At 33.1% G+C, this 24,771-nt stretch overlaps 1 protein-coding gene and 1 long non-coding RNA gene across 13 annotated transcripts in view; one reads left to right on the top strand and one right to left on the bottom strand.

Annotated features, from left to right (window-relative positions):
- LOC123715125 (probable nuclear hormone receptor HR3) overlaps positions 1-24,064 on the top strand; it is a 69,876-nt gene extending 45,812 nt beyond the window's left edge. For 5 of the 10 annotated variants that reach the window (XM_045669966.1, XM_045669976.1, XM_045669975.1 and 2 more), the window contains 10 exons: positions 11,685-11,798; positions 12,975-13,088; positions 16,323-16,485; positions 17,593-17,783; positions 19,727-19,841; positions 20,328-20,482; positions 20,893-21,001; positions 21,521-21,639; positions 21,936-22,086; positions 22,274-24,064. In XM_045669966.1, coding sequence (XP_045525922.1) covers positions 11,685-11,798; positions 12,975-13,088; positions 16,323-16,485; positions 17,593-17,783; positions 19,727-19,841; positions 20,328-20,482; positions 20,893-21,001; positions 21,521-21,639; positions 21,936-22,086; positions 22,274-22,400 — 1,358 coding nt within the window. In that variant the 3' untranslated portion in view covers positions 22,401-24,064. Of the gene's footprint in view, positions 1-4,689; positions 5,684-11,684; positions 11,799-12,974; positions 13,089-16,322; positions 16,486-17,592; positions 17,784-19,726; positions 19,842-20,327; positions 20,483-20,892; positions 21,002-21,520; positions 21,640-21,935; positions 22,087-22,273 lie in introns of those variants that run through there. The other 5 variants (XM_045669972.1, XM_045669970.1, XM_045669971.1 and 2 more) reach the window with 5 other exon arrangements.
- Positions 18,773-19,434, bottom strand: LOC123715126. 3 transcript variants are annotated; one of them, XR_006754398.1, is made up of 3 exons: positions 19,203-19,434; positions 18,983-19,077; positions 18,773-18,907 (listed from the first exon to the last, which is right to left on the bottom strand). It is a non-coding gene; the product is annotated as an uncharacterized LOC123715126 (long non-coding RNA). The 3 variants fall into 3 exon arrangements; XR_006754396.1 differs by having other exon boundaries at positions 19,300-19,434; XR_006754397.1 differs by having other exon boundaries at positions 19,324-19,434.
- Positions 24,065-24,771: the final 707 nt, after the last annotated feature.

Here is a 24,771-nt window from a genome sequence, read left to right as displayed (position 1 = left end):
GACGTACGGGAGTCAGACTTAGCCCTAACTTCTGAATCTTACCTTACGGGTGTTAGGTCTGAGTTCTTCATACTCGGTGGGCATTTGAAGGTCAGATTACCTCGCTTTATGTTTGAAGCAAATTTATATTTGATAGATCAGGGGGCAAACGGGCAGGAGGCTCATCTGATGTTAAGTGATACCACCGCCCATCGTCACGAGGGCTCGCGAGTATGTTGCCGGCCTTTTAAGAATTGGTATTAAAAAATTAAACACACGAATGTTCCTGATGACGACTGTCTGTCTGTCCGAAACTGGGGTCCCAATGGTTTAAGGAGTTATCAAAATAGAATCGATATTTATGTTTTTGGTACGTCAGAGGAAATACCTTTCAAATATTTAAATTGATCTGTTATAAAATAGAGCGGTATCATCATGCAGATCATTAAAAAAAAAAACAAAAAAGTCATAATATTTTTTTATATTTCAATAATTGTAACAAACGTTCCAATTTTAAATCTATGTAATATGTATAAAACCTTCTTACAATATTAACGATGACTCTATACTCTGTGGAAAATTCAATGGATTTAATTGCGGGGGTCAAAATTCGGCCTCAAGGACATTTGCCTCTGGGGGTGAACGAATGAGGGTTTGATGAATTGGTAGTCACTGTACCTAATTTAATATCTCGAACAATTTATGTAGATTGTAAGGGATTTTTCCATGTTATAAGTTAAGTTCCTTTTCACTTTGAAAATCTACGCATCGTACTCATTACCAGTCGTATCGCGGGAATTGAAACCGGTTATAACTCGCGGTTCCCAGCTTCTACTGATATGGGCTTTAAATTTATCAAAAGCATAATAAAAGTGCAAAATTTTGACATTCCTTCTTAAGGTCCTTTTGTTCCAAAAATCCATAAAAAAATACGGTACGTTACTGAAATTTGTCTGTAATTAAAAGTCCGCCATTTCAAAACATCTTGTCATGTCAAACCCCCAACACACCTACATAACAAGACAATAATTAGTCACCTGCGCGCGCGACGTGTGTGTAAGTTGTGTATGTGTGCGTGCGGTTAGCGAACCCGATGCGCAGTGGGCCAGGCGTTGACCCACCACGTGGGCTCAGCTTATCGCCTTCCCGGTACTTGTTTCATAACTCCCGCGCTTTTGCGTTGTTTTTTTTCTAAATGGCCAGATAGTCTTGGCAAATTAAAAAAAGAACGAATGTTTTTTGTTTTTTTATTTTCGTAGAAGATCGACGAAAAGACCTTCTATTTTTAAACAAATTTTGCTTAGAAATTGTTAGTTTCTTATTGCAATAGAGAGCTTTCTATATTTTGTAGTAGAAACTTCTTAGGGAATGTTTGTTTTTTTTAAAGAGCTGTTTCAGAGTTCATCTTTATTGCTTTCATAAAAATTGCTACTCAAAAACTGTCAGTATTAAAGACTTAATTAAACTAGAGTACTTACTATCAAAAGCACTGTAAGCATCTTTAATCTCGCTTGAAGTTCGTATCGGCTGACCCTAAAATCTTCTACTACTGGTTTAGATTTAATATGTAATAAATATTAATAAAGTTCTCTAATACGCCAAGTGCCACTAGATGGCATTTAAATATATAAATTAACCCTCAACGCTTAGCAACAGTTTATCTACACCTATATATACACAGCTAATCCAACAAAAATTTTCGCAATACTATGCTTTAAAAAAATAAAATTGATCTGTTTGGCTTTTTTAATTCTTTACTATTTATATTTTAGACAAAGTGAAAAATACGGAACGGTTTTATGTCTATTCTAGTAAATGCACACACCCTACAAACCATTTCCCATTTCCCAACCATTACATATGAATAATTAGTCAGTATCTCAAAATTTTATAATAAATTTATGTATTAAGGTGTAATTAATTAAAATAAATACGAAAGACGTTCGATTTCCATACGTCAAATTTAAAAATCCCGCGAAACGTCAAAATGACGGAAACGTCATATAAATCTATCGATAAAGTTATCTTAGTGTGGAGCATTGAACCCCGAAACAGTTCATTGCTCGCCTAGTAAGTGCTTAACACCAGTGTATGATGTGCGATTGATTGCGATCCGGTACTTTCCACTCATGACTCACAATCATTCCCTTTACTTTTCGGCGACTTTTCATTAAGAGTATCACCCTTAAGCGAAACGTGTTACTCAAACTTATAGGCAATTTAAATACCGAATTAGTAATAAAGCCGCATATAATTAGTGTTCCAATGAGTCGCTTATATATATATTAATAGGAATATCTTTAAATTATAATTTTGCTTTTTTTTATTTGTTTCAGCCAACAATTTCAAATATAGTGAACGTTTTATGAATAGATTAAAAAAAAATTAATTTCATTCAATTTCAACCAGTAAAAGTGTTTAATTATCGAATTTTGATTCGATTTATGTAATCTAATTTGTATGGCTCTGTATATAATTGTTATAGCTTATAATAGAAAGATATCCGAAATACATTTCTGAATGCTCCTTAAAAGTTATTGGTTACTGCTTTTCACATAAATACGTAATAAAAAATACAGGAAGTAAAGTTAAAAAATAATAATAAAGCGAATGCAAAAATGGGTCGAAACGAAGCAAGTCGATACTGGTGGTTAAGTCTTAGATTCATTATGACCCAAAAATTTAGTTGTAATTAAACACAAAAGGTTGTAATTATTGTTACACGATATTTGCACAGTTGCAGTTTCGGCTTTCAAATAACTGTAAATAGGGGCATCCGAAGTTCATACATAGGTTCATAGTTCGATGGACGCAGTTCGCCTCATTCGAATTTGAATTTCGAATGTTCTCAATTTAAACATCCGAATTGGTTCCTCGAATGTTTTTTGAAGATTTCGGCGGCTGTTTGTTCAAAATTTAAAATCAGAACGCCCTTAAGCTGTCAAAACAATGCTCTTAATTTAGACCGAAATAGCCTCTGTTATCTTCTCGGTACCCATTATTTGATTAATCAAAAAATATTCTAATAATAATCAAAAAGAAATGAAAATCCTTTTTTAAATTTAGTCAATCAGTTAGCTGCAATATTAAAAGGTAACTTGCATGTGATAAGATTAATGAATTAAGAATTCAGGTTTTTATTAATTATATCGCTATCAACTGTTATCAATGTCATTGCACTTGTGATAGTGTTTTGTGGTTTATGGAGTAAAAACGTCTCGTTTCTACTAGACGCATCATCAAACATTATTTTTATTATTTTTTAATATAACAGGTAATGCTTTATACAGTAAAATGTCACAAATTAAAATGGCTGATGAAGAGGGTTAAAATTCTATCATAAACTAATGTCATAATGAGCACGTGATGACAAAATCAATAGTTCGTTGAACGAAGGGTGTGACGTCACGGCAAGGTCGCCAATGCGGTGGAGCGGAATGGGGAATTTTTTGATAAACTCCTACTTACCACGATGCCGTTTCGTAAATTTTAAAAGTTCTGTCCTGGCCATGCTCTGATTCGAATTTGGAATGTTCTAAATTTAAAGTTAAGTTATATTTGCCGAATATTGATCTAGTTCTAAAATAACGCATGTTCTATGTTCAAAATACCAATCATGATTTTTTAAGTTGTAGTAGGGATAAAATTTAAGTCTTGACTTACTTCAAATACGCAATAAAATTATTATTTTCGGTTTCACACAACTAATAGTCCAAATAATCATTGTCTATATCATTAAAAAAGTGAAATTAAATTATTCGGAAGATTTAATATGCGTATTGATTTTTTTGACAACTCTCCTACACTGTCGACCTTTTTGGCTTGCTTTATGAACTAAATGGTTTCTTTGACCCACGTCTAGGTCAGACAAAGTAGGTGACGAACGTGGTCGACTGATTTTGATACAATATCTACTGTGCTACATACTAGTTACGTAATATAGATTTGGTTTAGTTATTTTAATTTTGCTCTCAAACTCAAACGGAACTATTATAATTTTAATTATTTGCAATAAAATTTTAGTTATTATACTGATTAGTAAAATTAGCCATTAAAATATAAAATTAAATTTTCCATTACTCAATACTTGGAAATAACCTGACATATCATAATACGAGCCGTCGAAAATAATATGAAAACCGCTCTGTCATAACATGTAAACCGAGGTCGTTGACCTTCTGACAATCGAATATTGACACCTAGCCGAAGCGTAAAAAGTCGGTTAAGATTTTCAAAAACCGAATTGCCAAAAATGCAGCCGGTCCAAGCATCCGCTGATTCCACATTCAAACTAGAGTTCAACAGCATTTCACCGAAATCTACTTTGTTTGGGTCCCGGGTTCAACGACACGCTCTGACGCCGGCGCGACTGTGTGCGCGCGCCGCTACGTCCGTATACGCTTCACGCACACATCGATAACTCCCGTAGCACTCATGCTGGGCAAATTTGTCATTTAATTACTTTATTGTAAACATTTTCCTTGCTCTAATCACGGCAATATAAGGCTCAATAAAGACCCTTTATAACCTCCAAGGTTCCAACGCTTAACGGTCAAAATTGAAGGCGAAAATTCGCCTATTCGCCGCGCGGTGATTGAACTATCACTATGAGCTAAGTTGATTATTCGGTCCGAATGAAAAAATATATAATTTTTGTTAGCCGGGCCTGAAGATTCGTCAATGCGTCAGTCACGATCGAGCCGCCCTGGCGTCGACATCTTAAGCAGTCGTGGTCGCGTAGCCGAGTTGTGAACAACCTATAGTACAAAATAACGTACAAATATTTTTTTTATAGCAGTGAGTTGGTGAACAAATCTTTTGTTTTTGTGACAGTGCCTTAAGTGCAGTGAAACGGATTTTAATGGAACGGTCTTTTAAGTCAACTGTAAAGATTAACAGAATTTAAAATATCAGACCAAGACCAAATAAAGCAATTACCCACTTCCTTTAAAAAAGATTTAAATAAATCCTCCTTTCTGCTCTTGTTTTCTGTTTACAGATTATTTTATTCTGTTAATCTTTAATGGTATAATTTAAACAGTATACGGGAACAAGTGTGAAAATACAATAAAATAAACAGTGCCTTATTAGAATGTTTATTTAAAAACAAACGAAGGGAAATATAATCAGAGACGACGGCGACAAAATGCCAAAAAACTTGTTGCTTTTCAAAAAGTTAATACCTGAATTAAACTTCGCGAAAAGAAATCTAACATCGCCGCTCGGCCGGAACATATATATCAGCTAAAACAGTGCAACATAGTTGACACTAGTGCCATAGTTTTTTTCGAAGAAAGAAATTTATGGTCTCACTTTGCCTTACGACATAGTCGGTTTGAACACCTTTGGAAAGTGACATTGAGCCATGAGAATACGATTCGCCTGGCCAAAGATCACTTAATTTGAAAATTTAAAAAAACGAAGATGAACAATAATCAGTTCCATGAGCTGTTCGGGTCTCAGTGGCCCCCGGACCAGCACGGAGGACACTCGTCGGCCTCGACGATGCTGCATCAGCAAGGGTTGCCCCAAGGGATGCAGCTGAAGCGGGAGCCGCATGAGGTCCAAGGAATGCACATGGGCATGGATATAACGTCAGGGTCCGTAGCTGACAGCACCTCCCCTCCCCCCAACAGCGAGGGGATGTTTGGGTCATCGATCTCCGGAATGTTCATGGACAAGAAATCTGCCAACTCTATAAGAGGTATTTGTCTCTAGCTTTTAAACGGGATTTCAGCTTTAAATGTTTCCTGGAAACTTTACATACATCAATACATATTGTCATATATCTGTCTAATAATATTAAGTCATAAAAAGTGCGTAATAAAATTAACCTAACATATATTTAAAATTCGTAATTCGCTTCGTCATATAGTATGTATCCCTCGAAAGAAAATACGTCGTATCTTCAGCACCTGGGTGATGTCCCCATGTGCCTCATTTAACGGTCCCATATCCCCCATTCGGGGCAAAGTACTACCAGACGACAACCCGTTACATAACATTGCGTAGACAAAACATTGATTTTTTCCTAGACGTCCGTCTGTTCTACGGAACGTCTTTAATAATTTTTGATTAAGAAAATGTTTTAGTACTTCATTATTTTAGTATCATATTAAATAAGCTCACGTTTCCATAAATAAATTATTTTCGGAGCTATTTCTGTTTTAGAATGTTTGAACACTTAATAACTCTGAGTTTGACAAGTCCTTGTGTCAAAAAGTTTACCGTTGGTGAAAAGAGAGCACAGATAAAGACATTTTTAATGTTGTTAAACTGGATTTTGAAAATATATTAATACCGTATTCTTATAAGTCTAAAACTAATTATGAGTTATCAATAACTAACAATAATAAGAACTTTGTGTAATGACACAAAGATAAAATTATTTATTGTTACTATCACTTTATTTATTGTCTTAGTTTTTTTAATTAGATTCTTAAACTTGATGAATGAATATTAAATTTTAGATAAAAATTATAACATTTGTATTACGCAATTAGAATTTGTGTAAGTTGGATTAATTAATGAAAATTACATATATATTTTGATACTTTTATTCTTTAAGTTAATTTTATAAGGCGTAGTGCCTTATATATATATATATTATATGACCCGGTAAACTTCGTATCACTTTCATCTATATAAGTGAAAACCTGAAATAAAATGTTGAAAAAATACCAAAGAGATCAGTCAACATACATATATGACAACTAAGTGACAATTATTACTAAAACGTCAAAATATTTAATAAGTTTTTTGAAAATTCAATTGGCATTTTTAGTGTATGCTCATATATATATATATATATATATATATATATATATGTTTCCCACCGTTTAAACCTTCCCTTAACATCCAAAAATATTTCAAGATCATTATTAGCCAAATCAGTCCAGCCATTTTCGAGTTTTAGCGAGACAAACGAACAGTAATTAATTTTTATATAGATATAGATTGTGTCTTCTCTTGATCTTGTCTTATATTAGGCGGATAGCGCTTTTGTTTGAGCTTCCTAATATTGTAGTGTTATAAAAGCTTTTTTAATTAAATCTAAATTAAACTACGAGTAAAACATTAGGCTCCAGAGGTTGTACACTGTATTCCAATCATAATATGTAAAATAAAAACTTCTTGAAGAAAAACATCGCCATTTATAAAAATTACTAATCACCCATATTTAGACATTGGTGTCACCTAGTTCTGACCATTTATTTACAATTAGTAAAAATTATCGCTCTAATGTGCCCCAAAAACTACCTCTTTGTGTTATGTAGGTTAAGTAACTTGACGCACGCCAAATCGCGGAAATTTTGGATAAGACTAATTTGTGTTAACTGCTCTATCGGTTTAAATCCAAGGCATACCTACAACAGAATTAATCTTAAAATAATGATAGGGACTATTACGCGCCACTGTCTCCTTAACAAACATCTCTTTGTGCTTAGCACGACAGACAGTCCTTTATGCTGAGGCTGTTTCAGCGTAGAGGCATCCGTCATGTAGCCCTGGAACCCCCAACGAACAGAAATCCTCAGAGCAGTGAGCTCGTAATTGCTGGTAAAGCTAGCGTGCTAAGGAGACTTCTGAGCTTCGGATAGGAATTGGGCTAGCTTAATTGCCGGGACTTTACGCATAACGGACCGAATGGACCAACTTCACTCTACATACATACATACAAATTGCAGTCTCTGTTGTACTACGCCAGCGTATAACAACAAAACAGCGATCGTACTCTGTAACTTCCAAAGGTTCCGACAATTTATGCGAGTTCGATGTAGTAGGGTTCCAAAAAAAGAGCGTGCCAATTCTTAAAAGGTCGGCGACGCAGTTTCTATAAAATTAGGTGAGCCTCCAGCCCGTTTGGCCCTGTTATATAAATAAAAGTTCTCTCAATATCCGTAGAGACCTTGGGATCTCTATTAGAAATACAAAATGCGGGCACATGTGTGGCGACTCTATACACTTTTAAGTATCTATCATTACAGCATCATCCGTTTACAAAGCTTTTAAACATTTAAAAACTACTTTCATAAACGCGAATTTATAGCATTATTTGTCTCCTTGACGTGGTGGCTACTCGCTGCTAAGTTAAAAACATGTTGTATTATGTTAATAATGCAATAAATTCGCGTTAATATCCATTAAAAAGGTTTTAATACGCGTAAACTAGAGAAACTCAATCAAAGATCTGAAAATTCCTTTGACTCTTTGTATAATAAAGATTTTGTATAAACGTTTTTACTCTGTGACCTGAGACCATTGGTCTAGTAGCTTAGGAATGCGATTCTCATCGTAGAGGTAATTGGTTCGAACCCAAGCTGTGCACCAACTTATTCTATGTGCGCGTAACACTAAAAAATACACATCATCGACGGTGTGTACGTGACAGATGTCACCTACTTGTCCATAAAAAAAATGATCACGAAAAAGAGGCAAAAATGTAAGGCCAAGGGTTGTTTGACCTCACATAGGTGAATGAAATCCGCATAAGACCTTGAAATTAGTTGAACAATTTGGTCTCATTAACTACTTGTGCCTACGTTCATAATCATTGAATAACATGTATTACAAATTAACTTAATTCAATAATATGACAAAAACTTTTGATGAATAAAATAAATATAAAACTTTCACCCAACGACACGATACCTCATAAGATTGTCTACTGTTGCGGGGCTCATGTCTACCAAAAGTCATCTATCTTCAATCCTGATCATCTTTTATTTTATTTTATTGATAAAAAGCTTGCCAACGCTCAGCACACTGATACATTGGTATACTCTTTTGCATTATTAATAAATAAAACTATGCATATTTCGCTTTTGGGCAGCATGATATTTAAACATTAACGTGTAAAGACAAAATAAATTGAAAGTATATATATCCAATATTTATTTTAAAACTAATACAAGACAATTTTTCTAGAAGAATTTAAATTCATAGTTTAAAATATTTAAATTGTCGTGTGCGAGGTGTTTACTTGCATATTTTTAGTTTTGGCTTCGAATCAGCTGACAGCGCGTTTCGGGGTTCAACGAACCCGTATTGTCACCGTGTAATGCTAAAATTGACAATTTTATAAGCGTGTAACGAGGTACTACTTCGATTGACACGCCTTATTAAAATAATTAGTAATTATACAGTTTTAAGCCCATAGAATTTATATATCACATAAGGACCAATAAAAGTAAATAGTGTGATTTTTCAAAGCAACGAAGAACTTAAGAAATTTGCCAAGAACTTAAGAAAATAGCCATTATTACAATATTGAAGAAGAAAATAAAAATTATAGACAAATTTTTCTCAGCTCCTGTATCCATTTTTTTAATCTACTTGTAATTCATAAGTATTATAAACTCTGTTAGTGTTGAAAACCATTTTATTACATTTTAGCATAAAATACTTGTTCTTAGAACTATCCATGTCCATTCGAATTTCGAATCCAAAGGATTCAAAGTTTGCTATAAAGTAGAAAATTATACCTTGTCCCATTGTGTTAGAGTTTAAATATGGAATAGACGAGTTTATAGTTGTACATTCGGACAACAGCGGGCGTTCACCCATGACAGGGTTGCTAATAGAGAAAATTATGTAGTTTATGATGAATACATTGGAATTTTTGCTACCTTTAAGCCAGTACTATCCGTATATTAATATTAAGAAATTGTATCATCGTATATGTCTTTAAATAATATTGAAAATGTTAAAAACTTTGGGGTTCTTTAAAAAAATTTAAGTGACACATTAAAAAAAAAAAATTAATATACAATATATGTCTATGCAAATGTGCATCTTTTGTTAGTTACTTGTTTAAATATCTTTTTTAAAGGCGCGACCCTAAAATCAGTCCGTTAAATTAAAATTCAAATTACGAACCAAGCTTGGATTTGGCTAACGTACATTGAACTGTGACGTAGGTGGGTGTGTTTTAGTGATAAAACAATTTATTAAAAAGTATCAGTGTCTCAGCAATTCAAAATTCGAATAAACTCCGACAAGTGGGGTATATTTAGTAGGCCGTAATTAATATAACGTTAATTAGAAATAATAAAAAATAAAAGAAAAAACACTACTTTTGATTTCCATATTTAAAATCTAGATGTATTGAATATGGCCAAAGAGAATAATTAAAAGGTATCACCTTCAAAAACATTCCATCTTCAAATCATTCAATTCCTGGGAATCTTAATGACGTCACTCGATACAGTTGCAAGGTCACTGACCCGTGACGTCACATCAGCTGAGTGCAATGGGTGTCCTCGAGATTGTATTGTGATATAATCAATTTTTATAAGTAGATCTATTTAAAATTATCACATGATATTCTCAAAAATGTGTTCAGAAGTAATTCTTAAAACATATCAAGCACAGTAACCTATAGTTAAAGATTAATTGTTTATGACTGAAACTTTCAAAAAATTTAGGAATTTTTATATAGGGCGTAGAATCTATATGTTCTGTATATCATTTACACGTGGAAATCATTAGTTTTAATAGGTTTGTAGCTTAAATAAATATTAAATAATAATCAATAAAACAATTTGATTAGGAATCCTTATTGTTTTTTGGGCAGCAAATGCCTGCGACCTCGTCTGCGTATGATTAAGATCACCTACCACTATTATTATTATTGAAATTTCTATTTCAAAAGTCATCAAACATCCTACTGTTTGCCAATTGTTTGTTTGAAAATTTACTTTAAAAATGACTAAGACTGTTTTATCCAAGTATTGAACACAAAAACATTGGGTTTTTTTTTTAATACTAGAAGTACTACAAAAGATGACTGCTATTTGGAATAAAGCATATATGTATCGTAACATCAAAAGATTTTTTTATTTTAAATATTATTCAATTAATAACGATTAAAAATGTATAAATAGGAAAAAAAAATGGCCCCTGCGGCAGTGTACCTTTAAGGCATCGTACCTCGCTGTACTTAAATCTTTAATTATCTATTAGTTAGAAATATGTTAAGATTATTTATTTAAATATAGAATAATAAAATTGTATAACTGAAGTATTTCCAAATAGACTTGGGTCCTACAAGAAAAGAGCGTACCAATTCTTAAAACGCCAACAACGAGCCTTCTGGCAAAGTGATTGTATCATTTAACATCAGGTATACCTCCTGTCCGTTTGCCTCCTGTTATATAAAAATATTTGTCAGTCAAAGGACCCATCCTTCGTCGTATTAAATATTATTATAATTTGTTGCTCAAATGGAATTAAATATAAGAAACTATTTATACAGTACAAAAATATTTTCTATTTTTTTATCCTGAAAAAAAGGGAATGGACTCTAATAAGGTTGTTAGAGCGATTTCAACTTTGATTACAGGAGAATAGGGATGAAAATGGTAACAAGTAGATAGAGGCAATGACCGCGCTCCGACCTTGCCAGGTTCAATGACATTTTACCTAAAAAGGCTATGCAAGGAAGCTCATTCATAAATCTAATAAGGACATCAAGAACTGTATTTATTCGTAACAATATATATACGTTACGTTTTTATATAATATATCAGCTTAGAACCTCAAATTATATAGCTAGTTATCCGAAACCCCGTTCAAAACAACAATTTGATTAACATTTAAGGTTTTACTTGTTTCAAACATTATTGCAAATACGTGGGAAGTCATGAGTCATCATTATGTGTTCATCACCCCACCATATTCATTTATTTTTTCGTTTGTTACAGCCCAAATTGAGATAATACCATGCAAGGTATGCGGAGACAAATCATCAGGGGTCCACTACGGTGTCATCACCTGCGAGGGCTGCAAAGGATTCTTCAGGCGCTCACAAAGTACAGGTCGGCTTCACTGATTCACCCCTCATCTAGTTCCAAATTAATTATACTTAATAACACAGCTCATTAGAAATAATTTACGTAATTTTATCAGTTGCCCCTAAAGTGAAAATGTTTATATTTATTAGTTTATACCTGCCTTTTTATAGGTATCTGTTCCATAGCTGTTCCATGATTATATGGACAATTAATTTAATCGCCAATGTAACATCAACAAACTCATACTCAATCTCTTGTTGCATAGGTTTATGTAACACATTAAGAAATTTTCAAAACATAATGAAAGATTGAAATTCAAATTCCAAATAATTTTTCGAAGTTAACCATCAAATTGTCGCCCCGTGTACCCGTTGGGACAGTGGGTTATGGGCTATTTTGCTTAGGGCTATACTTTTGCATTCTTAACTGGCTCTACGCAGCTATTGTACTCGAATTAAATACATGACTTTATGAAGACACCTGTTAATAATAATGATTAATAACCAATAATGCCTAGTGCTACACATGCTAAGTGTATAGTCGGCATTATTAGATTTAAAAAGTATTTTTTGAGACCAAATCGTTGTCTTGACATATGACAGTTGTTTTGACACATTCAAAGCTTTTTTGCGGTATGACCGTCTAGTACTAGTCTAGTCTTCTTACGATCGAAGTCTATCAATCCAACCCCGATAAGGATTGGTAATAAAAATCTGTCTCAATTAATTTTAATCATTATCTTCCATTCAAAGAAGAGTCGTTCCAGACTAAAGCTATCACCTTCAAATTAGACGGAATGTCCTGATTCTAACCATACATTAAGTGTGCAAGAGCCATGATATTTTCGTTAAATTTATTAGGCTATTTTTAAAAATTTGGCCACGTGAAACGCTACGCCAAAATTTCTGAAAACTTTATTTTCGAGTTCAAGATTATTAAATCCATCCATTTGATGTGGTTTATGCTATAGCTATGTATATGCATGGTATATGCTGCTATTTTTATGAAAAAAAAAGAACATACTCCTTCCTGAAAGGCCGGCAACGCACTCACTAAAATCGGTTGCCCAATGCTATGATAATAAATATAAGTCGTATGGAAAGATAAATTTAGATATAGAGCATGCATCTTGTCTTTGAAAACGTCGTTCCACTGTAGCTGATAAATAATTATTGTTATTAACACAGTGAAATTTTTCAGTGGTGAACTACCAGTGCCCGCGTAACAAGGCGTGTGTGGTGGACCGCGTCAATCGCAACAGATGTCAATACTGTCGCCTTCAGAAATGCTTGAAGCTCGGCATGAGTCGTGATGGTAAGTGTTACATTTATATCCCAAATCCGTATAAAGGATTCTTTTTTCTCTTAAGTCGAAGGGACTTGGAAGTATTTTTGGATGTGCTTGCTAACGCAACGCATGCGTTCTAACAACGCTGTACCAGTGTCTATGGAGGGCAGATATAATATCAAGCAATATCGAAATACTTAACGTAATAGAACACATAATTACATAGATTAACAATTGAGTCACTTAACACTTTTTTACCTAGAGGGCGTCAAATTTTGCGTTCTAAATTCAAAAACCTACCTAACAATATTTTTTGTACGATAATATTAAGCGATGCCGAGATGACAAACTAAAATTAAATCGCCACTTATTCTATAAATGCCGATTCATTTAATATAAAAGTCTGGTTTATAAATACGAGCCAGTGGTATGAGGAAGCAAACGCGGGGTCAACGGCACGTTATCAGGCGCGATAACGGTTGTTATGTTACAATCATAAGGTTCAAATGATAAACTTAATGTGGAAACACCTAAGAAATTATTAACGTAGAAAAAACAGATTTAAAAAAATATATATACATATTAAAATGTATTTGCTAATACAGACTAATTAGTTAATCACTACTATGGGGTATAAGTAAATTAATATCAGTGATTTTGGTTGTGAAAACCCAAATGGTCAAGAATTAATCATGTTTTAGGTAAGCTCTGTATCTCTCCCAATTATACGTCAATAAGGACGACGCATGTTCCACATACTTCGGCATCCAACTAATTTTACGCGACCTAACTGTATAGAAATGAGGTATTGCTAACAGAAAATTAAAATATGTATATAATAACATTTAAGAACTATAACTAATATTAGGAAAAAAATAGTCTAAATATTTATTGAAAACATTAAAAAATTTTTTTTTTTTAAATAGAGATGCTAATTATGCAAACCTAATTGGTGACTTAACAATATAAGAGTGCATGGCTGTAATGTGTGTGGGTTAAACTGAAGTTTGCTTGTTAAAATCGGCTTGATTTAGTGCTTAAATGTTTTAAGGATACCTTTTTTGAAAGAGTTACTCGTAGGCTGGTGCCAAATACAATCACTAACAATTAAGACGGTTCAATCTGAAACTTCAGTTAATCAGGTACTTGATATACTACAGCATACTCTGTAATTTTTGTAAGGAGTTTCGATCCCTCAATATCCGTAGCGCTGATTTCTCTGATCTCGTGGTAATCATTACTTGGGTCTGGTTCTTATTTGATGTCTAGTTAGTAAAAAAAAAATACATGCAGAAGTGTGTTATTGGGGATACAAGTCCAACTCGTATTGGAGCACTGAGCACGCAACACAAAGTCTTCAAGTCGCATAGCGCGACGCAGTTCGAGCGTATTGTGCATTGGCTATTGCGTAAACTGACGTAACCACTAGTGATGTACGGTTATATCGATTCTCTAGAGATAAAATTATGATTGAGATGCTGTAAATTATATAAAACTTAGAAAGATTAACATACTTAACACCTAATAACAAAAGTATATTGGTATGACTTTTCTAATATTAAAAAATATATATTTCAGACCCAAAATCTGTGAAAATCTGATCACATCCTTGTCTATAAAAATCCTGTACAAATTAATTATTTAAATAAAGATATAGTAATCCTCTGTAATCAATCAAGTTAAAAGAGATGCTTGAAATGATTTCAAAGTAGAACCAAAGTATTGTGATATAATGAAGGATTTTTGAACCTCGCCCATCTATTGAATTATGTTCAGTGCCTAAAGTTTTGAGTCAGGATTCAACTTCAATTTTAAAATGCAGCGTGTAACTGTTAATCGGTACAAAAAGATTAATTATAGGTAAAAAAAAACATTAAAATTATTACAGAAATCAAGATTTTATACCCAGATACGGATTTAAAAATATAGGTAGGACAGTAATTATGGATTAGGTTAATACAATAGTAAAGACCAAATGTATGATCTAACAAACTATTGTTGTGTTATTGACATGAGTTACTATATTTTACACAGTATCATATTATTACAGAAAATGATTAATTTTGCTATAAATTATAGTTGCTATTTTATCGATACAATTTGCACCATATCGATATCATGTCGCATCGCTGTGTTGTGCAATGCAGTCATAAAGCGTAACGCCTTTTTATATGTACACGTAACAAGTCACATAGTTGATTACGTTATGTAATAATAGAGGAATAATTAAACTTTTTCGCTAACTAGGGCTGTTAAATCGATAAAATAGGTGTTATACAAGCATAACTACTTAATAGCATATAACAGTTATTTATATGTTATCAAAATGAATAATAAAAAGAGGTGAACTAAGTCATATTTCATGTGTGTAATTATTATAATAGTCAAACACGGAAGCGTACAAAAGCGTATTTCATTTTGTATTTTCTTTTATGAACTGCGTATGAACAAGCATTGTGTATGAAACAAAAGAGTACTGTTTCGAAAAACAAAGCCAAAAAATAGGATCCCTCCAAACACATATCGCTTATAAAAATACAGCTCATTTTAAAATGGTTTTTCGTTAAATCCCGTCAAAATAACATGACCCCGTTTCGCGACTAAAATGTTTAAAATCAAAGCTCTATTTAGAATGGTGAGTTCATTGAACGCCACAAAGGAGCAACCGAAAAAATAAGCCAAGCTATATCAGAAGAATCGTATAGAAATATTTGGTGTTGCCATCTTCGTCAATTTCGGCAAGCAATATAAAGATCACGATATTTAAAAAATTTAATTCTCACAGCCAATTCCTTCTCGGAATAAATCTCACCTATCATTCAAGATGAAACCTGAATCTATCTGTAAATATTCTTTCCTATTTTTTTAAATTAATATCACTTAAAAGTTTTTGAATAGGTTGTGTGAAAAACAATTGAGAATTCTTAAGTTTTGCATAGGGTAACCCTACATCTCGCGAATTGCCGAACGGGACATCCTTACGTAGTAATACAATACGTCATGTAACGTCAGAGGTACATCGAGTTCGTTGTGCCACTAGGCAGTATGCCAATGCCCGCTACACATACAAACGATTGACGCACACACAAATGCCTTGTACGTGTAACGGTGTTCAAGGTATTTGTGAGGTGATTTGAATAAAAAAGGACAGATTGCGATTTTTGAATTTAGAATGGCAAATCGTGTTTAACTGTTTTTATCTTGGGTTTATTTTTTATCCAAAGCGTTTTTCGTATTCAGAAAGTATTTATTTTATTTCAGCTGTCAAATTTGGTCGTATGTCAAAAAAGCAGCGGGAAAAAGTACAAGAGGAAGTGAAAGCGGTGCAACTTCGCACTCAAATTGAAGCAGCTCCAGACTCAGTGTATGACTCACAAAGACAAACGCCCAGCTCCAGCGATCAATTCCATGGACATTATAATGGGTAACGCCATCTTTTGCTTAGTAGATGAACTACGCTTCTTGTAACATATGAAGGTCCTTGATCTTTAGCAAGCTCTTAGCAATTTCAGAGTCGTATACAACAAGACTGTTTTCTTAACAATCCTTGAAAGCCACATTTAGTTTTTTTTATATGTAAACATCGTAATTACGGTCGCTGATAACAAAAGTAAAATTTACAATTTCGCAACCGCATTGAATTCACAAATGAAAATACACAATTTTCCTTAACGCATGAATCTATAAAACCCATAAGAACACGGTATTATCCCGCCATTTTTAATCCCGTTACATAACCTAGACGCTTTCGCTGTCACAAACGAACAGTTAGATATTTCTTGTAATTCATTACTTCTATTGATGTCAACGACGCAGACATTGTCATTACGGTTCCCGTTTACCACAGCGAAGACTAACGGTTAATGTAAATACCGCCATCTAGTATCAAGTAGCGGTACTGTGGTTCTTGTAGATGGTGCGGTATAATTAATTGAATGCGTATTGAATTGTAATGGGATAATTTTTTCCGTCAACGTGTCTTGTTTTAAAAACCGTTGCTATTAATTGCTTGGAGCCATACCTGTAAGCTGACTTCAATAGCGACTTTTAAGTTTCACTAGTTAACTTAATCAAGTTTAATTACTTCTAAAGATGCAATCCAATTAGTTGAAGTCTCAAACTTAGTATTACCAACTAAAACTCAAAACTAAAATTAATAGTTACCTGTAAAAGAACTCTTTACCCGACTTCGTTCTACTTTTTTCTGTGAAATGAGACCTACACCTATACCTTTTTACCGCTGGCCTTCAGACTCTCATCTCTGAGGTCGAAGATTCGATACCGCCTGTGCACCAATGGACTTTGTTTATGTGCGCATTTAACACTCTCTCGTGAGGTAAAGTAAGACATCGTGAGGAAACTAGCAGGCTTTAGACCCTAAAAGTCGACGGCGTGTCAGGCACAGAGGGCTGATAGCCTACTTGCCAAGAATACACCATAAAACCGATATAGAAATATGAGGCCCAGAACCAAAAAGGTTGTTAGTACGGATGTTTTACATCAGTTATTATAAAATCATTTTAAATTCCAGCTATCCGGGCTACGGATCACCTCTTTCATCATATGGTTACAACAACACAGCGCCAACGCTAACGTCAAATATGAGCGGTTTGCACCAACAACCACAGCAACAGTACGACGTGTCAGCCGACTACGTTGACTCAACGACGTATGAACCGAAACAGACGGCTGGCTTTCTTGAAACAGACTTTATTGGGAACGGTAAGTTTAGTACAATAAACCTCAATTCTTAAGTCACTTGTGTCGCTTAGTTTAAGGACGTGAAGAAACTGTACGATGTAACAAGACAAATTAAATATCTGTAACTCAATTATTTTAACTTATTTGTAACTCTTGATATATATGCGAAATTAATCCAGATGAATATTGGGTAAATACCCATAAATTTTTGGTTATTATGGTCGTAGTTAAATTGGTAGAATTTATAAATCGGATTGCATTAGGAAAAAACGCCTCCTAGTCAAATGAATTTAGCGATTAATTGTTTGTTCTATTTCGTACCAAACGTGCATATATTTAAATAAAGTTGCCGTAACATTCCTGTAAAATCGCTTACTAACAAACCGTTCTGAACTAGACGAGCAACAAAAGTCAACAATTCGTCCAACACCAACAACAACATCAACATCAACGTCCACATCAACAATCCGGCCTGTCAACGTTGACAGCCGGCGAATACAGGAGTTTGATCGATACGAAGAGCGAATACAATCACCCGTGTCCATATCCAGCGGAGTTATTAATATAAAACAAGAAATTAAACCAGAAACATCAATCGGAGTTGACAATCTTGTTGCAAGTTATGTGGACTCAACGACATATCTACACAGTCCGTCAAACATACAGCATAGCCCCATGGAGATACAAAATTCCGTATTGGTCAGCCAGAATTCCTTGAACGAGGAACTAAGCCCGGATGATATGACGTCCAGTAGTGGTCATAGAATGATGGATCCGTTGAATATGAATATGACGGGGATGGGAATGGTGAACCCGAACGCCGTGACGAGACGGCATCAGGGTTCAAGTAGTTCGAGCGAAGATTTGCCGTGTGAGTTCAGAAGCAACTTTTTGTGTAGATGCTCTGTTATGTATATTTTGTAGGTTGTTTTTTGTACTTTAAGTTGCGTATTTGTTTCTGCCTGCGCTAAATTTTGGTTGACATTGGGTTAAGAAAATCGTTTGTTATATAAATGCACAAAACTGTTTAATTTTATAAAAATAACAAAGTTATATCAAAAAGTAGTTAACTTCTCATAACCTCGATTTTTCTTTAAGAATATACCATTTTTCGTAACACATATGTAGTAGTAACGACTGTCCATCTACAATATAATTATAATCAATAAATTGTATGTTGAATAATATTCGTATCATATAGGACACAAAGTAAACCTTACCTCTCTTTTGGATTTATCCATATTTTTCGTGGAGTCAATAATTAGTAGAGGATATGGTATGATTGGGAGAGCTAAGCAACACGGTAACAAACATGCTGAAAATATTGGTATTTGTTTATATTTCAACGTGAAAACAACTTGCAAAAAAAGTAACATATTACCCATTAATTGTCGATGAAACAAAAGTTGTTCCATTAAAGACAATAAATTGATCACCTACTTGTATATAAAATACAGCGAAAAACATCTGCTCCCAGTCGATTACAGGACGAATTAATCACATACATAAAAAACCTTAAAACGTAAAAAAATCTTACGCCAACACGCAATAATACAAGTACCAAGTAATAAAATTGATAATGGTTCCATATTTTATCCTTTAAAAGTAGATCATTATTAATAATTATTTTCGTAAAATTAAAACCTACATTTGACAGTATTTTGACATTTTGTTTCGCATGAATCGTACCACAGATTATTGTAACTTTTCGATATATTTTGTTAAAATAAGTTTTTTTTAAGTTTTTAATAATATTGTAGTAGCTTATATGTTTATAGTGCTATACATTTGTACCATTAAATAATTACATAGTTATTACAAAGAATAGAAATTTCTAATTAGACTGTATCACAACAGAATGTATTAATATGAAATTTATTCATATTAATACATTCATTCATTATACATACATACATTATTTATTGTTTTTCAATGACTCTGAACTTAATATTATATTTTTCCAGCGGAAGGCGATCTAAGCAAGATGTTGGTGAAGAGCTTAGCCGAAGCTCACGCAAACACAAATCCAAAACTTGAATACATCCATGAGATGTTCAGAAAGCCACCAGACGTGCCTAAGTAGGTTATTTATTCTTTATAACACTCTCAGATTCCGAAACAAGATTAGCGCCGTTCTTTTAATTCCATAACCCCCAAATAGTGTATATATGGAAGACAAAGATAACTGTAGCCGCTGAATTTATTATCTTAACACAGTCGTGATTAAAATAATACCAAATACCATCCGTATGGACACTGAAGTATTTCCGAACCAATTCGACTTAGATGAGAGCGTACCAATTCTTCAAAAGGCTGGCAACGCACTTGCGAGCCTTCTGGCAATGTGATCCATGGGCGGTATCAATTAACGTCAGCTGAACCTCCTGCCCGTTTGCCTCATGTAAAATAAAATATTAAGAGAAAATACACTTTATTGATTTAAGACTTACTTATTTAAAATTATTGAGGTTTGAATTTAAAATTATACATCTGTTCGAGGTCTAGAGTTGTTTATGTTTATTATTGCTTCCGGGAGTGTAAACGATAATAATTTATATTTCACAGACTATTATTCTACAATTCAATGACATACGAGGAGATGTGGCTGGACTGCGCGGACAAACTGACAGCCATGATACAAAATATCATTGAATTTGCAAAACTCATTCCTGGTTTCATGAAACTCAGCCAAGATGACCAAATCCTACTTCTTAAGTCAGGTATTATAGTGCTTTTTTGACTAATATGTAAAAGATCTTTGCTTGTTCTATTGGCTCTGTAATGGCAATATAACCGCATATAAGTCGAAACAATAATTTCAGGATTTTAGCCTTTTTGTGTATATCAATATGAAGATAAAATTATTGGGAACTAATATAAAATTAAAACGACGCTGCAATTCTTTCTGGGCCTCAGACTTATGTCTGTTTCGTGATCATTTGTCAATCTAATAGGTGAATATGTGATCAGCCTTCTGTCATCATGTCTGCCTTAGGGATGTCAAATTCTGAAGCCACTAGGCCAACACTGTTGTGCTAAATATAGCTAATAGTGGTCCTAATATAGGCCTGGATAATTAATTTTTGTTGAGTTCTCGAGATCTAGAAGTAATAAAATATTTCGTTTCTAGGATCATTTGAGTTGGCGATTGTCCGCCTGTCGCGATTGATTGATATCAACAGGGAGCAAGTTTTATATGGAGACGTCGTTCTGCCTATAAGGGAATGCGTACACGCACGGTATGTTTATTATTATTACTATGTAATCCTTCAATATGTTTAATTTTATTCAATATACTTGTTGCATTAAAATCTTTTAAAACAGTGTGCACCTTATACGGACATGATGGCCTAAAACACTAAACTGGGACCACTCTTTGTCTATATCTTTACATTTTGCTAATGACATATACAAATAATGTGTCAACTCTTGCAAGAAAATCAATAAATGTTGCCCGATTATATTGCTTATTCATTCAGCAGACAACATACATATGTGAAATATAAGAAAAGCAAAACTATTGCACGTAATAATAAAAGATTTACGAGATAGTGACGCACGCTAGCATTTCCTGTGGGCAGCAAGTCTTTCCCACTTGACATAGTAACGCTTATTTACACATTGGAATAATATTTAGTATAATTTTACTATTTTTACACTAGAAGTGTTTACAGTTTGACCATAAGACAAGTTTAAGAGTCATTTAGACGTAGTTCATTATTCAAAATAGTATATTTATTAACGAATTGTTTTTCTAGTGATCCTCGTGACATGGCGCTAGTGTCGGGTATATTTGACGTGGCGAAGTCGATCGCAAGACTGAAGCTCACCGAAACCGAGTTGGCTCTATACCAGAGTCTAGTACTGCTGTGGCCAGGTGCGTATGTTACTCTGACATCTACAATATTTTAAAAGCCACCTGCATATATACACTGGTGTTGCTGGTTACATTCAAATCTAAGTGACGTCACTGCCCGTTTAACACTTTTATTTAGTTATCAAGTCTTAGACAATATTAAACGTTTGTTTACGATTCATTCGGCCTGAAAGTATAATTTAAATTTGTATGAAAAGCTTTTACATAACTTGTCTATAAAGTTTGGTTAAAACTGTTTACTTTTATACTCTATACTAGTAGTATATTGTGTTCTAATGTTATCGTTAATATTTCAGAAAGACACAACGTCCGCGGCAACTCAGAGATCCAATGCCTGTTCAACATGTCAATGACGGCCATGCGCCATGAGATCGAGACAAATCACGCGCCGATCAAGGGTGACGTCACAGTTCTCGACACATTGCTGGCTAAGATACCCACCTTCAGGTAAGTTTTTAGTATGGTAAAGTAATGTTTATCGTAATATTCTATATTATGTATTTGTATAAACGTTTGCATAAATTCTGTCTTCATCGCCTTCAAACAAAAATCTATTATCCTCTTTCGCCGGATGTCGAATCCAGGCGTTAAAAGTTCGATGAATGAGGAGTAAAATGCATAATTTCCCCAACAGAGAACTATCGCTGATGCACTTGGAGGCTCTATGTCGCTTCAAGGCCGCGCACCCACATCACTCGTTCCCAGCGCTTTACAAGGAACTGTTCTCACTAGACAATGTGCTCGACTACACGCACCAATAATAAAGATCTCAAATAATGAGACTCAAAGACTTGGTTCATTCATTTTTCACTTTCATTTCGCCCAAACTGATGGCCCCGAACACAATTGTTAACCTATTTATACATTGTATGTATGTACATTGAGACTGTTACAATGCTATTTACGTACGTACGTATATATATAAATGTTTATTTAATTTGTATCTAAGCGTGCGCGGGCGCCGTCAGTTTTACATTTATTATTAAGATTCGTAATAAATGTAATGGCTTTACGGACTCGTCTACAAATGCGCGATTTTTTTTCGCGTATCATGGAGATATCATGATGTATCTAACATGATAAAATAATTATATAAAGATATAAAAATAGAAATAGAGTTTTTATTAAGAAATAAATACAGAAGTTATGTAGCGGAATAATGATCACACAACGGTTTTGTTTAGCGAAACGTTTTCATAGGTTTTATAATTATTTCAACATTTATGCTAACTTGTTATTTATTTCAAATGATTATTAATATTGACGTTTTTTATTTCGATTTAAGATCGGTTATGTAATATAAGAATACAGATACTGCCCGATTTTTTGTAGTCTTTTTCTTTGGCTTTTTATTGAAGGTGTCGAACACAAAAGCGAAGAAAAATTAATGAATATTATTAAAAAATATAATTAATAAGTTGCGTATTGAACAAAATCAGGCGAGCAATTGTATTATATTATTATTAGAAAACTCAAATCTTATTATGGCGGGACGATAAAGCATTTTATTTATACGTTAATAAATTATTTTCAATTATTTAAAACGATGAGTAATAATGTATCAGGTTTTTTGACACCCAAAATCGCCTATAATAAGATTTGATTTATTAAATTAACAACTGTACCCTCAAATGTTTTGAGATGTTTAGCAGGCAATTTTTGTTTCCTGGAATGATTTTGATCTCATTTTAAGCACTTTTCTTCGCTTGGGTGCCATGTTCGGTTTTTTTTATCATAATAATGATGCACAGAAAACGCATAATAATTTATATTTAATTTTTTTTATTTTACATTTAAAGTTTATTGACTTGTATACGTAAGCCGTTCGCTATTTACTGATGACGTAATTTTTGGTTTTGAAAATATAAATTGCCTGCTATATTATTAAGAATTATTAATAATTATCAATTTTTCTAACACTACTCTAAGTTTCGTGAAATAGCCTTTACTATAGACTGGTTTATATTAATGTTAAATCTTATAAAACTTAACACGTATTTTGTAAATAGTTATTAATCATATGTATTTTATATTAAATGTCATATAAGGTTCGATGGGTTATTTTTAATTTTTACATTCTATTAAAAAATATATAAAAACAAATTTTCCACAGTACATCGGGATCGCTATCTTGACGAATCATGTGAAAATGTTGTTTTTACTTTCTATATATTATATATTTTTTGTTAATAAAGCAATCTGTTATTGTCTATTCATTTTGTTTTATTTTTCATTTTCGTTGAATAAAAATATATTTATTTTTATTTTTGGTTTTTTTATTTTAATTTTAGTTACCACATTTTGTTTACTTCTTCATATAATAGAATTAATCATGCATACATAGTGAGAACATAATATAGAATAAAAATATACGGGTGATTCAAGTATTATTTTAAAAATACTATTGCTAATTTGTTGTTTTTGAGAATCCTTGTTAATATGACAAAGTATATATTGTATTTATTGATTTGAATGCATTTCAATTAGATGCAAATTATTAGATGTGTTAGTATGTGTTGATTTTACGATAGTGAGTAATGTCTAATTTTACATTAGATTTTATTTCACTAATAGACTTGTTTCATATTAAAAAATACATATCTTAATAACAAAGCACCGATTATCACTTATGCAAATTAGTTTTCATTATATTTTTAATTTATATACAATTTTTATTCGTCTAAGTTTGTATGGATTTTTGTTCTTAAAACCTGTGTATCGTAAAACTTTTATGAAACGAATAATTTGTAATAAATATTAGACATTACTCGTATAAAAATGTGCACGAAAAAAATTAGAGCACTAAGACTGAAATTGGAAAAAAAATGGTAAAGTTTTTTGCCTAAATATTAGAATGCCGTCTACATTTAACGCCTGACGCGCATTTTTGAATCTGGATTCAAATTAAAACCTAATCAAGTACAAATTATTATTGAGTACTTAATATAATTTACGAATCGTTAATTATTAGTTAGCAATAATTTTACAACGGTATTGTTAGGTATAATTAATGCCAACAGTGAGTTTAATTTCCGATTGACTAATAGAGAATAGGAAAATTTTCTACAAACATAGACAATTTATGTTGCTTAAATCGAGAGGTCTATTGTCTTTACTTTTATTATTAACTGA

This window comes from Pieris brassicae, chromosome 10 (assembly GCF_905147105.1).
Source record: "Pieris brassicae chromosome 10, ilPieBrab1.1, whole genome shotgun sequence".
Taxonomy (NCBI): domain Eukaryota; kingdom Metazoa; phylum Arthropoda; class Insecta; order Lepidoptera; family Pieridae; genus Pieris; species Pieris brassicae.
The sequence above is the reverse complement of the archived record's forward strand: the minus strand, read 5'-3'. Positions and strand labels throughout refer to the sequence as shown.